Below are 16,321 nucleotides of genomic sequence, written 5' to 3'. Positions count from 1 at the left end.
TGATTGCTTTTAGAGCATTCAGGAAATAACCACAGGGAATGACCCTAGAAATCCTTTATTCTCTTACCCTGGCTTCATCTTCCAGAATGTTGCCTTTCTGGCTCCTGATAAATTAAGGTGTATATGCCATAGCCTAGTCCCCTATGTTCTTTACAGAAGAGAAAGATAGGGTAGGTAGGGACTTTTGTTTGCCTTTATGTGAATAGCCAAAGTAGATTTCTTATATATGATTTAGAGTGAGAGTAGAATTTCATTTTTGGGAACATCCAGCAGTAAGATTTGTTGTGGTGATTAATTCATTCTTTTGAATCACCTTTTTGAAATAGTAGGCTATTATTGACCTGCTCTAATGTAAAGTTCTGTGTCTCTGCAGGCAACCATTAATATCGTTTTTGACAGAGTTGGGAAAACGGATCCTGTCACAAGAGGCATTGAGATCACTGTGAATTATCTGGGGATCCAGTTTGATGTAAGAGTTGTATCAAGATCCTGGTTTGTTCTATTTCTTTCTATTTTACCTGCTATAAGTTATAATTATTAAGATTCTAATTCCTTACTATAGGGACATGGTTCTGCTTTTGTTCTTCCCACTCTCCCCTGTATATTATGACACATTCATATGCCAGATTTGTAAAGGGCATAAGCTGTAAGTAACAACTGGTACTTACTATTGTCGTGGATGCTGGTTAGTTCTACAGTCCCTCCTCTGCTTCTCTGTGGCAGCTGCCACTCACCAATCCCCCCAAATGCTCAGATACGTGTCTCTGTGAGATCCTCACATACACAGCTCACCTTTGACTCCTCTGGTAGAATATTAACTGCTTATTAGTGTTCTGTGTTTGAACTGAAATGATTTCTCCTATAAAAAATTATCTTAATTAATGTGGGCTTTGGGCTAAAGATGGTAACTGTAACCTGTGCATAAATTTCTTGTCATCTTTCTACCTGTTTTATAATAACCACTGTCATTAAACACACTCTTGTCCCAACTTAAATTTAACATCTTTATTTGTAGAATAGTATATTTTCTAAGAATATAGATGGCCAGTGTTTCTGGCTGATAATAAGGCCAATGTCGTGTTCCTGGTCCCTCTGAGGGCCCTTTAGCTGTGCTATGATTCTAGCCACAGGCTGCATGCTGCCCCCAGCCAGCCATCTCAGCTGGACATGCCCCTGGTAGCTGGATGCAATAAAAACAAACCAGAGCAAATTGAGCTTCAGTCCTTAAGAAACAGCTTAAAGCACACTTTTTTCTTTTTTTTTTTTATTGATTGATTTTAGTGAATGAGGAGGGGGAGAAAAGGAGGGGAGAGAGAGAAACATCAATTTGTTGCTCCGCTTGTTTGTGCATCATTGGTTGATTCTTGGGTGTGCCCTGACCTGGGATTCGACCCCAGCCTTGGTGCATTGGGACGATGCTCTGAGCAGCTGAGCTGCCCAGCCAGGCCCAAGCACACAGTTCTGATGCTCAATCCATAGCCCATCCTTTTTCCCTTGAAGGAGCCTCGCGTCTTCCCTTCCAGTGTTATATGAGTCACACTGAGAAGCACTTCATGAGTGTTGCATGTGTTTTCCTCTCTTAAATTTCTTACTGGGCTGAATTTTTAGAAATGCTCTTCCTCATCAGTGCTTTCTGAGGCTATCCCATTGCTGTGCATGTGCCTACATTCCATCTGTAATTCATCTGTATCCTCCATATTTCATGATTCTGAATAAATCTTTCAGACGAGAGTAATAGCAGCTCCCCCTGCACACTTCTCAGACCTGAATTGAGTGCAGGGCCCCGGAGCTGCCCCTTGTTGAAGCAGTCCCAGGGGAGAGGGAGGCATCGTCGTGGGACTTAGACGAGGGGCAGCTGTTTCCTAGGCCGTAGCCGAGAATGTCTGTATATCCTTTTATTTAAAAAGAAAATTTCCTTAAAGTTTTGGGTGACCAGAGAACTATCATTCACAAATAATAGAAATAATCAAGCTGTTATTTAGTCTCCTTTCGATTTGCCCTTTTCATTTATCACATTAAGCTGTACATTAGGTTTGTGTGTCTTCTGATTTATTTGTTTTCTTTTCATCACTGCACTGCACTGGGCTTTCTTCTGTCCTTACACCTTGGCTACTCTGCTAGTGAAGACATCCACTCTCCCCTGCAGTCTTCCTGGAGGTGTTTTACTTGCCACTTGCTTTCTTCCCTAAATTTTTTTTTAAATCAGATAGGGCCTAATGAAGTTCCCTCTCAATCACATAAGCAACCAGAATGCTTTGTTTTTGTTTTGTTTTTTTGGTTAATCCTCACCTGAGGATATTTTTCTTATTGATATTTTTTTTTTAGAGAGAGTGGGAGGGAGGGAGAAAAAGAGAGAGAGAAAAGCATCAATGTGAGAGAGACACATGGATTGGTTGCCTCCTGCACATGCCCCGACCCGGGCCAAAGATCAAACCTGCAACCCAGGTATGTGCCCTTGACCAGGAATCGAACCTGTGACCCTTTGGTGCGTGAGCCAGTGCTCTAACTGCTGAGAACACCGGCCAGGGCCACAGTGCATCTTCTTAATCTTCACATCTCTCTGAACAGAGACTTAACAGACTTATTCTTTCTATTACGGTGACAGGTGAAGTTCTGGTCCCAACACATTTCCTTCATTCTGGTTGGAATAATCATTGTCACATCTATCAGAGGATTGCTGATCACCCTTACCAAGGTATGTTGTATCACAGAATTTAAAAAAGTAATTATTTGCTTAATTACATGTGGCACCATGAGATAATTTTACCCTATTTAAGATTTCTGTCATTTGAAATCTTAAACAACAGTCACAAATATTTAAAAGACATACAACAGCCCTGGCCTATGTGGTTCAGTTGGTTGGAGCATTGTCCTGTGCACTGAAAGGTCACCAGTTCGATTCCCGTTCAGGGCACATGCCCAGGTTGCAGGCTTGATCCCTTGCAGGGGTGCATGCAGGAAGCAATCAATCCATGTTTTTCTCTCACATCACTGTTTCTTTTTGGCTTCCTCTCTCTCTCTCTCTAAAAAAAGGTAAAAAAATTTCAATAAAAACATTAAAATTAAATAAATAAAAGACATACAACAGATTTTTTTAAAAGTTAAGCTGATACATGAATTGATGATGATGTACTTACGTCATATAATCAGATAACTGCATTTACCAAAGGTCATAGAGTGACACCACGGTCTGTTTTGTTCACTGATATGTCAGCAACATCGGGAGCAGCCCCTGGCACACGGTAGGTATTCAGCAGATATCTGGAGTGAAAGGATGAGATAGGTATTTGAGGTTAGAAGAATAATTGTGAGAGTCGCCTATAAGGAGGACCTGGAAGTAGGAGAAGCAAAATGTTCAACTGTCTTCTGCTCAACATGGGAAGGCTTCCTGGGAGGTGAGTCCTCTCTGTAAAAGATGGGGATTTCAGATCCAGGAGTTGTTTGAATGACAGGAAAGAAAAGGTTGAGAAAAAGGAGACAGGATCTCCAGGCATCTAGCACAATTTTGGAAAGAGCTCTGGAGCCCAGTAATCACAGGAGCCTGGAGTAATCTGTTTTGATGCTTTCTAGTGATGTATCACAGTTTCTTAAAGTTTGTTAGCAATTGCAGTTCTTTTGTATTTCAGTGTAATACTTGAAACCACCAACTGACCCATGGAAAGAGTATAACGATGCTTTTTCGGTGTGTTTAATCTCTCCTTTATAGCCTTAACCATACAAATGGTGCCATACAGGGTCGTGGCATGAGAGAGACCTTCAGTTAGGTGTGAACCTGCTGCTTGATGTTCTTGACACGGGACATAGTAGCACCACGTAAATTCGCCTCTTCTCCCTTTCTTGACAGTTCTTCTACGCCATCTCTAGCAGCAAGTCCTCCAACGTCATCGTCCTGCTGTTAGCACAGATAATGGTAAGTTTTAAAAACCAGCTTTATCTTTACAGCTGTAAAATACCAATAGTGTTTTATATTTTAAATATTTAACTGTGTCCTTTGACCTGTCCCTCACTCCATTCTAAATGACTTCTGGATGGACATGTTTGACTTACAGGGCATGTACTTCGTCTCCTCCGTGCTGCTGATCCGAATGAGCATGCCGCTCGAGTACCGCACCATAATCACCGAAGTCCTCGGAGAGCTGCAGTTCAACTTCTACCACCGTTGGTTCGATGTGATCTTCCTGGTCAGTGCTCTCTCCAGCATACTGTTCCTCTATTTGGCTCACAAACAGGCACCAGAAAAGCACATGACACCTTGAACTCGCGCCTATTACAGACTGCTCACAGGCCAGTGGTGTCAGAATTTAGATATAAGAGGGGAGAATGGAGGGGACCAGGGCCAAATATTATTTAAACAAACAAAATGCTGTGGTATCATATTCTACCTCCAGCTTATGCCTTCCTCCTCCGATGATACAGTGATCCTGAGTAGCATCAGCCGGAGCACGAGAGAGCAAGGTAGCTGACTCTAACCCTCAGCCAGGAGTTCCTGTGTGGGTTTCAGGCTGGTGCAGTGTTGGGAAAGGGGGTGGAAAAGAGCCAAGAAACTAGAGGGAGAAATACACTGGAACTCTGGGGTAAGGGAAGGCTACGGTAGCTGGGCCAAACATGTGGGATTTCTGTTTTAGTCAAGGTTCACATGGAAAAGGTTTTCGCTTTCCCTGGAGGTTGATTGTCATTAAAATCAGAGATTGTAACTCACTGGCCTTAGCTTTATTTTGTCAAGGATAGCTTGGATTTTGCTTGTATGATCTAACATGAGTCAGCATCCCACCCCTCCTACCCCAGCCCTTGTCCTATTAAAATAACCAAGAGGTTATCTGTTCTTTTCTGGGGTTGGGGTAGGGTGCAATTGAAATAGATTCTATCAAGAGAGATTTCAAGTGTGCCATTTTTCTTGATTTCCTTTAACTTAGTATCATTTAAGAGTGAATTCCTGTACATTCAATTCAGTAATATCCCATATTTTCTTCCCATCTGCCCCTCATGCTGTGGGTAAAGCAGTGAATAACTGTAACTGGAATAAGTCACTTTCCTGTCCTATGACTCACTTTCTTCATCGGTAAAAGATGATGTTGGAAAATTTGTAGAACACTCAGAAATGCAATATAAGAAAATCCTTAAATAGAGACTTTCTGGTAGTAAAATTATTACCAAGGTCTTATTCTGAGTTTTATTTTGTTTTGGGTTTCTAGAGGCAAAAGGAAGGTTCAAGCATAAAATGCTTACCAAAAACAAACACTGTTAAGTTAGATCAGCTAGCAGGGAAGGTTCAAGCACACTCAGAGACATTGTTAATGGCATTTATTTTAGTAACCACAACATTCTTTAAAAAGCATATTTTTAATAGGCTTATCTGCTCAGATACTTTAATTAGCAGCTCCCACATATACAGATTTATGAATCATCTTTGGTGCTCAAGGAGCCTATAGAAGTAAGGGATATCATCATACAGAGAAATACAGTTAAGTTGAAGCTTAAGAGAGTACATGAAAAGAATCTGGTCCCCACCTTAACTTCTCCTAAGCTGACCATAAATAAGCCATCTGCAAGAGCCACCCTGAGACAAATGACAGCAGAAAATAATTACACATGATGAACTGGTTTCCAGAGGGGTTCTTTGACAGAGATGGCAAATGGGTGGCAGCTCATTTCCTGGAAAAGGATTCCGTTAAATACCCACAAACAGCTATCAGCAAAGCCGTTATTTGTTCTCATCACATCGCTGTATCTTCAGAATTGGAAGAAGACTGAGAGGCTGTACTGTGGGCCTGTGCAAAAGAAAACAAAGGGTCTATAAGTGGCAGAGCTTGAATATCAGGAGATGGGAGATCTATATAGAGTTGCATGACGTAAGCCAGGGAGTAGAGTCACTTACTAGAAGCCAGGTGACCTGAATTCTACACTTGGTTTGTTTTCAGCTTGCTGTTTGTTTGAAACTAACAGATTTCTTAGTCTATATATATTTCCTTTCTATAAAGCTAGCATGGTACTATAATTGACTCCCTAGTCAATTATGGAATTCTTAAAAGACAATGAGAATACTTTGTTAAAATATCTAGAATTTAGTCAATGGCTATTATGTGTACTTTGATCTGAGTATTTGTATCTCCCCATAATTCATATGGTGAAATCCTTAGCCCCAAGGTGATAGTATTAGGAGGTAGGGCCTTTGGGGTGTGATTAAGTCATGAGGGCAGAGCTGGGATTAGTGCCCTTATAAAGGGGACCGGGAGCTCCCTAGCTCCTCCCACCATGTGAGCACCGCAGAAGTCCGCAGTCCACAGCCCAGAAGAGGGTCCTCACCAAACCCCAAATCTGCCAACATCTTGACCTTGGACTTCCCAGCCTCCAGAATGTGAGAAATAAATGTTTGTTGTTTATAAGCCACCCAGTCTATGGTATTTTGTTATTGCAGCCTTAAGTGGACTACAGTGGTGGGTATTCATTAAAAATTAGTACTTTTATATTACCAATCAGAAGAATTAATGTAATGAAAGAAAAATAATATAAAGCTTTCAGAGTCTTGGCTTTGCCAAACATTTCTTTTGTGAACTTGGATAGATCAGTTCACCTTTGGACCTCAAGTTCATCTATGAAAAGAAATTGGACAAAAATAAAAACTGAGACTTGCCAAGGAATTTCTCTAATCTAAATACATACAGAATAATGTTTACTGTTCCCTAGTAATAAAACCTGAATACCTACCAGGACTTTTTTATTTAAATATATCTTTTTTTATTTCAGAGGAAGGGAGAGGGGGAGAGAGAGAGAGAGAAACATCAGTGATGAGTCATTGATCGGCTGCCCCCTGCACGCTCCCTACTGGGGATCGAGCCCGCACCCTGGGCATGTGCCCTGACCGGGAATCGAACCTTGATCTCCTGGATCCTAGGTCAATGCTGAACCGCTGGGCCATGCCTGGCTGGGCCTTACCAGTTATTTTTAAAACAAAACTGTCTCTAACCACCAGCTTTCACTTTCATGCTGAGGGTGCACAAGGCACTAGTGGAACCGCTTTAATAGTCTTGGTAAATATAATCCTAATAGCGGTCCTACAAATTACCCTTGTTTTATAGGTGAGGAAACCAAGGCGCAGAGAGAGGAAATCCATTTACTTGTAGCAGAACCAGAATTTGTACATAAATAGTTTGATCACTGGAAGTTAGGTCACTGAGGGAAATGTGTCACCACTCACTCGATCTTTCGCCACGTGTGAGTCGTGCTCTGAGTCCGCCTGCGCTCCTCTGGAATCCGGAGGTACATCCAGCGGGTCAGCCATGGAGGAAACGATGGGGATTTTCTTAGCCTGGAAATAGCCGTAGGCCGCCTTTCCGCAGACCAGGAGCGTGACGCTCTTCCCGCTGCTCTGGATCCTGCCCACCACCTTCTCGTAGGGCTCGTCCAGCACAGGCACCCCGTTCACCTCGACCACGATGTCCTCGTCTGCCAGCCCCGCCAGGCTGGCGGGGCTGCCCTTCTGCACCTGTGAACAGAGGTCCTGAGTCATCACTTCCAAATGCGGATAAGGGGCTGCCAGACTCGCTTCCCTCCAGGCACAGCAGGAGTCTGAGAATTTATGCTAACGGGGTTATTTCCCCTTGGGGCACAGAAGTTAAGGGCAGTGCTCTCATACTTTCTGCTTGCGAAAGCTACAGCTTCCACGCTCGAGTAAGTAGTGTTACCGCAGTTGAATGTCATGGATGTCTCCCGGGTTACAGGCATTAGATTCCATAGGTCCCCTCCTGTATTCCCAACCTGGGAGCCAGAGGGATAGTCTCTCACTGTCGGTCACTACAGCGTAGGGCCTTATGCCAGATGCACAGGAGCACATGAGCATCACTCCCAGTCAATGTTGACAGTGACTGTCACCTACGGTCACCGCAGCTCTATTTGATCTGAAAGTATCCAGACAACTGGGTGGGCCAGATGTTGAAGAAAAACAGATGTGAGCTGAGGATGTACTAGTAGCTACCTTAAAGGGCCCAGGACCATGACAGCAATCAACTGAACCCAAGTGAAACCTTTTTACTAGGCCGTCAATGAACGGGAGAAACAGGCCCTCCCGACTGTGGCTGTATTCATGGGGCTGCGGGAACCAGATTACCGTACCTCTTTGACATATGGGCCTGGCTGACCCCGAATTGCATTTAAGCGGAAGCCATAGCCATTTTCACCTCTAACCAGCCTGCACAGCTTAGGCTTATGTTCTACTTCCTCCGCAGTGTCTGGACGTGAGACCTCCAGAGGAGCAGGAGTAGGAGGAGCTGGAGCCTCCTTGACAGAACCGTTAGGCAGTTGTTGACTTTGATAGTAGAGAATTGGAGAAAAATGAGCCTTGAAAATAAAGGGGGGGAAACATTTATTGTAAATATGAGTAATTACACTATTAAATGTGCGAGTTTAGTTTACAAGGTGTCATTCATGCTCCACTCCTCTTACAGATGCTTATCACTGTGGGCTGTAAAATTTCTCTATTACCCCAACCATGAAAAGTATAAGAGAAGATCGAGCTTGGTTATGGAGTAATGTGTATAAACATGTAAACAAATACATGGCACATATACATAAAATAAAAGCAGTACAGAATGTTGTACAAGGATCCAAAAAAGAGTCTTGCTAACAGAATTGCTAGTTCCTTCTGACGTGGTGATAGTAAGCAACCCCTGAACTGTAGGCATCTCCATGTGGGAGATTACACACATTGGGTGACTTGCCACTATCTCATGCAAAGTAGGTCCATCTGGCCCTTGCCCTTCAGTAAGATGATTGTCAAAGCTCCTTAAACACCTAGAGAAAGTGTACCACAGGACACTATTTTCATCACAATCCAAAGTACACACAGTAATTCATGGGGAGCGGCCCGTGGCAGCAGCAACCATATGGTCACCTGGTGTCTCCGATCCTTTGATGTTTGCTTCCCCTGCTGCCCTCCAGCACTGTGACCTGTTGAACTCCATTTTACTATTTATTGTTGGGACCGTTAGCTGACACTTCTGTTATGCCAAGCTCCTCACTATCTTTATATACTTCTAATCCATCTCAACTCCCAGACCATCCGTGAGGAGAAGGCAGTGATGGTCTTAAATATAGAACAGGCATTAAACAAGGAACATAAGACTGATTTTTTTTAATAGAAATAAGAGCTTAGCTGTCTGGGTTTTAGTTAAGAGAATTAAAGGGTAGATTTGGGTATGGTAAGATCCTAGATCAGTAATTAAATTGCTGCCCACAGATGCCCAAGACATTTGTAAGGCAATGAGTAAAAAACTGGAGCAATTGAAAGTGAGTACAATGTGTGCTCTGCCCAAATCGTCCTGTTCAGCAGCCTGGCTAAAATTAGATGTGGAGGCCTCCGGTTATCATCTGCCTTACCAACAAGACCACAGCTTCCTTTCTGAATGAGAGTAGCACCAGTACAGAACCTTCTAGTCACCCAATTCAACTAACTCCAGAACTTTCAGGGATATGCTTGCAAATTTTCCACATTTCTTTCTCTCTAAAATGCGGAAAATTATCAGTAACTCATGGCATGCAAAAATACCTCTGGCATCACTACCCAAACAAGCAAATCAACTGCCTGACAGTAGCAGCTAATCCTGTGGCCAAGGACAACAGTGAGTTTTTATTCATTCTTCATTCAAAACCAACCCCTAAACCAGTTCCTGTAACATTTACTAGTATACAGGACTAGTTACAGAACTGGTCTAGGTGTTGGTTTTAGTCCCTGATGTGTCTCAGACACCCACCCACCTATGCAACTTACTTTGGGGGGAAGAGGAAGATGGGGATGGTCATCTCTACAGATCAAAGTTCTCTCTTAACCAAAACATTAAACTTAGAACAAAGTCATTCTGTCCTAAGAAGTCGGAAAGGACTCAATGCCAGATCCCCTGTACGACAGCCAGAGCAGTGACCTTCTGACTCCTTGACCTTTTCTACCAACTGGGAGCTGACGTCTCTGCAGAAACGGCTTACACTGTTCCGAGCAGCTTCAACTGTCTTAGCTAAGACAAAAACTGGCCCCTATAGCTTCTCTAGCTGATCAAGCTATGTCCCGTAACACCTCCAACACCTCCCAAGTCAGTCCCCTTCTTGTATATAATAGCCTTACAGGTTATTAGAAGCTGTTTAATAATCCTGTGCAGGCTTTTACATGGGATGGATGGAACTTACTGGTCTGTAGTTTAAAATCCAACTGCTCCCTCTTTAGGAAAGCGAGGGCTACATCTGCCTGTTTCCAGGCTTCTATTCATAGATTTTTCTCAGGTCACCGAGAGTAATTGTACAGTTGTACTTGCAAATTCTTTCAAACGCCTGAGCCTAAGGACTTACAACTCATGTGCCAATCACATGGCATGCCCGAGTCTCTCACTTTGAGCTTCAAGGCAGCCTTAAAGATGATCCTTATACACTTTCCAGTTTGAAGATCAAAGTGGTAACTTAACTAACCAAGTAGAGAGAATGACCCAGCCCATTAAAATCAGCCAGGCTCCCTCCTCAGCTAACACAAGGGGCCCCTGAATGGAGCCGGCTAAACAAAAAAAGGGAACTTAGCCAAAGTTTGAGAGCATGAGTGAAAGGACCCAGCCCTAGCGCTGGATCTGTGACTCGCGTTACTTGCCAGTCGATAGATGCTGTCCGTCTCTTTGTCCACCACCAGCAGCGAAGTCTGGTCTCCGCCCTTCCTGATCATTTCCACCACGCTGTCATGACCGAGGGATTCCACAGACTCGCCGTTGACGGCAATTACCAGGTCATTGGCCTTCAAGCCAGCCTCCTCTGCTGGGCTTCCAGAATCTATGTCTTTGATGATTTGACCTAACCAACCCCAAAACAATAAATGATCAGAAAGACTCCTAAAAAACTAGGATTTCTACCCCGGCCGGTTTGGCTCAGTGGTTAGAGTGTCGGCTCACGGACCGAAGGGTGGCCTGTTTGATTCTCGGTCAAGGGCACATACCCCGGTTGCAGGCTAGCTCCCAGCCTCAGTCAGGGCGTGCGCAGGAGGCAACCAGTCGATGTGTCTCCCTCACATCGATGTGTTACTCACCCTCCCTAAGAGGGCTTCTGTACTTACCTTGTTGAGTTACAAGAAATCAGAAAGATTCCCGGTTCTGTTTGAGTCCGAGATCCCAACCCACGCCTGCGCCTCAGGTCTAGTGACATGCGGGAGCTGCCTCGCACCGGCGCATGAGCACCAGCTGCGCACAGTGCTTCCCAACCTTGCATCCTGTGTCGTGTTGGTAGCTTGAAATCAGGCATGGTGGGGGTGCTCATACCTCAAAACTCACAAATGCTACAAATTAAGGCCCTATCCCCACCCCTCCCCGAGAGCCAGTTAACAGCACACTACTGCCCAGATCCAAATTCTGCCTTATCGTCCTGCTCTGGAAGCCTGGGGGGACCCCCCGTCGGGCCCCCGCGTGACACGGAAGCTGACCCAGCTGTGCACTCTAGCTTCTTCCTGTGCCCCGTGGAACTCTGGAGTGAGGTGGGCTGCAGAATTGGGTGAGTCCACAGCCAAGCCTTCTGCTCTCCTCCTGCCTTACCTTTCTGATCTGGGCCTGCCCTCAGGTAGAAACCATAGCCATTGCTTCCCTTCTTCATCTCAACAAGCCGGGGCTGGTGGGGTAGTAATTTCAAACTGGCCGTTTCTCTCTTGAATTTTATCTTCTGCTCATTATGGTGTTTGTCAGTGTCTTTGTCCACCAGCAGGAACACGACATGGCTTCCCGACTTCCTCACCTGCAACGACACACAGGTGAGCGCCAGCATCCGTCTCCAACTACTGATGCTGGGCAACAGGAAAGTTTCTGTGTGGAGGCACAGTCTCTGGATTCAACAGAAAATATGGAATGTAAAATGCAAGTTTCAGCTGTTATACGGTCTCCTGCCACCTCGCTGGTATTTATCTGCCTCCACTTCCCAGCTGTCCGCCGTGACCTCACCTACACAGGTGCCAACCGAACCCAAGGGAGAGCTGGCATTCAGGAAACCCAGAAAGGCATGTAGGTGGAAGCTGGAAAAGGAGTTTGGAAAAGAAAATAAGGTAAAGGTCTATTTTGAAATATCACTCTACTAAGAATGAGGTTGGTCAATGTTCAAGATTAAATAAACTGATGAACAAAATAGATCCACAAGCATGGCACAGACTGACGAATCTCATAGGGAAGGTGGGGTGGGGGGGGGCTGGAGAGAGATTAATCAAAGGACTTCTATGCATATATGCGTAACCCACAGACACACAATAGTGGGGTGAAGGCCTGGGAGGGGAGCGGATGTGGGGTGGAGGGGATCAATGGGGGGGGAACGCTTACACCTGTAATACTTTGAACAATAAAGATAAAAAATAAAATAGCAATAATAATAAAGCGATAGTGTCACAATATGAAATATAGAGTATACTGTGCAAAATAATAAAATCTCACTGGTTATATTTTTTTAAAAAAAGATTCCATATGACCTTAAAGGAAAACCTCAGACTGTTTTCCAGTGTCATGGGACTGTGCTGGGACATAAAATTTGAGGTAACTGGCCTCCCGGTACCCCCATGTGTAGCTCTACATTCATCACCACAGTGGTTGTATAATATTTTAGTAGCATTGGTTCAACATTGAATTTACTATAAATTCAGAGGGTTTTCCCAGTCGGGTGCAATAATATCTAAAAGATGAAGTTAATGGGAACACTTATCTTCACGCTAACATGACACTAAGCTTATTCTCAAACCTCTGTCAACACTGCTTAGGCCACTAGAGGGTCTGTTTGCTCTTAATTCAAAAGGGCGACTTCCCATCATATTTCCCCCGTCACAAACTATCCCGTGTCCCCGTTTCTCCCAATGAGAACAGATGAAAGCTAAGGCAAGACAAGTACCTTTTCAACCACCTCCTCGTGAGTGGCATCTTCCACATTCTCTCCATTCACTTCAATCAGGTGATCGTCGGCCAGGACGCCAGCTCTCATGGCCACACCCTGCGGTGCTACGTCAGTCATGTACACTCCCTTCTTACCTGGAGGAGAGCAGGGTGGACAAACGTTGCCGCTCCGCTGGGCAGGAAGCACAGCAGTGAAGGGTCTCCTCCCGATAATGTAAAATTAGAGCTTGCAATTTTAGAGCTAACTCAAGTAGCCCTTAGCTTCTGACTCAGATTCATAATTACAGCTGCTGGCAAAGCCTGATACAGCCGTTACTCAACTGGTCTTTGTAGATTTGAATAGAATTTCTGAGCCCAACTAAATGCAAAGAAGGAATCTCAGGTGGCACTGGCCTCTTGAACCAGAAAGAACCAAACCATTCCCTTGCTGCATCATTGTATTTGTAGAATTAGAGACATCCACTCCATGTGTCCTCTTTAATTAGTATTGTCACCAACCATCACAGGCCAACGGAGCCAGTAAATCTCGCTGATGCAGGCGACAGAGGACAGAGGCACAGGAGGGGAAGCCCACATGCACGCAGTCTGGATTAGTCGGAGGTGTGAGGTAAGTGCTTCTTAAAGATATGCTGTCAGTTTTTTCAATATATTAATATTCAGTCTAAGCAAAGGGTTGCTTTATGATGACTAAATAAACCTGTAAGGAATCACAGTAACTTCAACTCAGCTTCCTTAAAAACGGTTCTGCTGTTACCTTGTTATATCTCTGTCATGAAGAAAATATTTTCTTTAGGAAGCTAATCTAAAACATTCACCCTGCACCTTAGCCCAAGGGCCTAATGAATAGAATCTGAATCATAATTTTTTACCATTTTACTGATAATGGACATCTAAGAAATTCGACCACCTACACCCTGTGTTTAATAACTGACAAACTTGAGAAACGCCTCTTATCTTTAATTTATATCTCTTGCTACAGGTTAAATAGCAACATGAGAGGTGGAAGCACAAGGCTAACACAGCTCCCGGGGTTCCAGCCTCCATCCCAGAGAAACCACGACAGAACCGTTGTCAGCTGCGCACAGGTCAGCCTGCCGTCTGAAATCCAGAAACAGAACTTCCAGGACTTCCTGATGGTCGGGGGTTTCAGTCACTATGTACCCCTCAGCTAGAGGTCAGGGGCGCACCTCAGGGTGAGGCTGGGCCGCGGAGGAGGGCACCATTTAAATGTCACAGGAGGGTAGGGATTTTTGCAGTATCCTCAACAACTCTAAGTGCCTGACACGTCAATAGGTGCCCAAGAATTTCTTGAGTAAATGAGTGACAACCTGGACTCTCTAAGAGATGAAAAGAGATGTCATTCTTACTCAAAAGTAGCTATTATGAAGAACCTCTTTTTCTTGCTGTTATTTCCCAATCTGCCCTCCACCCTCACCCTAACAAAGCTAAAAAAGAATTCCAAAGAAGCATTAACCCTCTAACCCTCTGTCCTCAAAGGCTCAGCCACACAAACACTGGGGGTCAGGAACTCCAGTGCCACCCCCCAACCCTGCTGCTGTCCAATGTCTGGCTCCCTCATTGCAGAATTGTGCAGGCAAGGGAAGGGCTGGGGAGGGGGAGTACTGCTGTTGGATACCCATAGCAACGGAAAAGTTAGTCAAAGAGGCCATTAATCCATAATATCGTTTTTCTGGAAAGTCAGTTGTTCATGCCCTGCCCTCCAGCTTACCTTGGACGGTCTTCAGAGAAAAGCCAAAGCTGCTCCCCTCCTTCACCAGGTAGCAGAGCCGAGGCTGGGCCCAAGCCTGTGCTCCTCCGTTCATCACGGGGGGCAGTTTCTTATCATTCAAACTTGGCCCCTTCTGACTTTGACCCAACTCTTTCAGGTCCACCTTTTTTGCCATGGCTTTCTCGTAGGAATCCCCATCCAGAACTAGGAAGGTCACTGAATTCCCACTCTTTCTGACCAGATCCACGACCTAGGAGGAAGAAAGGACAGCTTTAACCAGTAACCTCTGTTAACCACCAGAGGGGGGTTGCCGGGTCATTACCTGGCCCTGAGATTCTGATAGCTGCTCCCTGACACCCAGATAGTCAGCAGACAGCGCCCCGGCCATCTCCGCCTCAGCCCTCCAGAGCCAGGTGCAGGTTAGGCCGGGCCTCTGGCACTGTTGGAACCGAGAGTGTGGCCCAGCCCCCGCCCAGGAAACTCTTCGAAGGACCGGTCCTTTCTGGGGGTGAATGCTGCCTTAGAGCGCAGCAGGTCCTCAGGTCTGTGCAGACAGCGGGGTGCAGTGAAAAGGCGCGCTGGGGGAGGGTCCCGCGCTCCCATGTGCTCGCTGCATGCACACGTCATCCGAGCCCGCATCTCGGCTGTGAGCCGGCGATGTGTGTACCTCGTGGGCTGTGTGAGGATTTAGCAAAATACGGAAATGAAACTGCCCAGTACAGTTCCCGGCATATAGCCGATATTCAATGCATTTTAGGCCTGACATTACTGAAAGCTAGGAATCATCTGTAGAGCTCTTGGTTAAGTGTAAGAGACTTGATTAGCTGGCAGAAAGTACAGCCTTAAAGGTGTCCTGCCTCGCTGGTGGCAGCCAGGAAGCCATTGACCCCCAGGACAGCAATCAGCGAAGGTGTGGGCCTGAAGAGCCCTGGGAGCAACACCACAAACGTCCACTCGCCTGCATATGCTCCTGCTTGTCCACAAAGACGCCGTTGATCCTGAGAACTCTGTCCCCATCCTGGAGGCCAGCCCTCTCCGCCGGGCTGCCCTTCTCCACCACCCGGACCAGGTGGCCTGCAGTGTCCTTCTCAATCCGCAGGAAGAAGCCATAGCTTTGCCCTTCTTGTTTAGACAGCTTACATTCTCGGGGGTGGAAGGCGGAGGCCATTTCTGTGATGAAAAACATGGGTGAGTCTATGGGAAAGAAAATCTAATTGGAGTGGGAGCCCTGTCCTCCACCCCCTGTGATTGTATTCTAATCACACCAAATCCAGACCATTTGAGTAGCAACACTGGGGGTATAGGAGGCGTCCTTCCAGGACTTACTAGTGATTTCCAAATCTGTTTCCCCAAAGATAACCTTCTTACTTAGTTTCAGTTGCATATATTTGTGTGGGCACTAGACACAGATGCTTCCATTTCAGTAGCTCCAAAACCAAATGCTTCTTTGTCCCTGACCTAAAGAAATTAGGTCCAAATACATTACCTAACATGTTTAAGAAAGTCCAGGCCCACTTTCATTCAAATAGATGCCTGGCAAGTTCTAGGCATTGAGGGTAAATCTTTACACAAGACAGACCCATATGCCTCTCATATCGGGCAGAACATATTTTTACAAAGACGTGGTGCGTGATAGGGAAGAGTGAAGTAAAGAGGGAGGCTATAAAAACAGGCCTGGGGAGGGGCAGTGGGGTGGGAAGAATTTCGAATGGCT

At 45.2% G+C, this 16,321-nt stretch overlaps 1 protein-coding gene across 4 annotated transcripts in view; it reads left to right on the top strand.

Moving 5' to 3' along the window:
• Positions 1-15,978, top strand: part of GPHRA (golgi pH regulator A) — a 63,461-nt gene extending 47,483 nt beyond the window's left edge. For 3 of the 4 annotated variants that reach the window (XM_016202388.2, XM_087827789.1, XM_087827790.1), the window contains 4 exons: positions 374-469; positions 2,606-2,695; positions 3,845-3,910; positions 4,050-4,874. In XM_016202388.2, coding sequence (XP_016057874.1) covers positions 374-469; positions 2,606-2,695; positions 3,845-3,910; positions 4,050-4,256 — 459 coding nt within the window. In that variant the 3' untranslated portion in view covers positions 4,257-4,874. Of the gene's footprint in view, positions 1-373; positions 470-2,605; positions 2,696-3,844; positions 3,911-4,049; positions 4,875-5,661; positions 13,486-13,857 lie in introns of those variants that run through there. The other variant, XM_087827791.1, reaches the window with a different exon arrangement.
• Positions 15,979-16,321: the final 343 nt, after the last annotated feature.

Source organism: Miniopterus natalensis, chromosome 19 (genome assembly GCF_054644295.1).
Source record: "Miniopterus natalensis isolate mMinNat1 chromosome 19, mMinNat1.hap1, whole genome shotgun sequence".
Classification (NCBI taxonomy): Eukaryota; Metazoa; Chordata; class Mammalia; order Chiroptera; family Miniopteridae; genus Miniopterus; species Miniopterus natalensis.
Note: the sequence above shows the minus strand (reverse complement) of the source record. Positions and strands in the feature narration are given on the sequence as shown.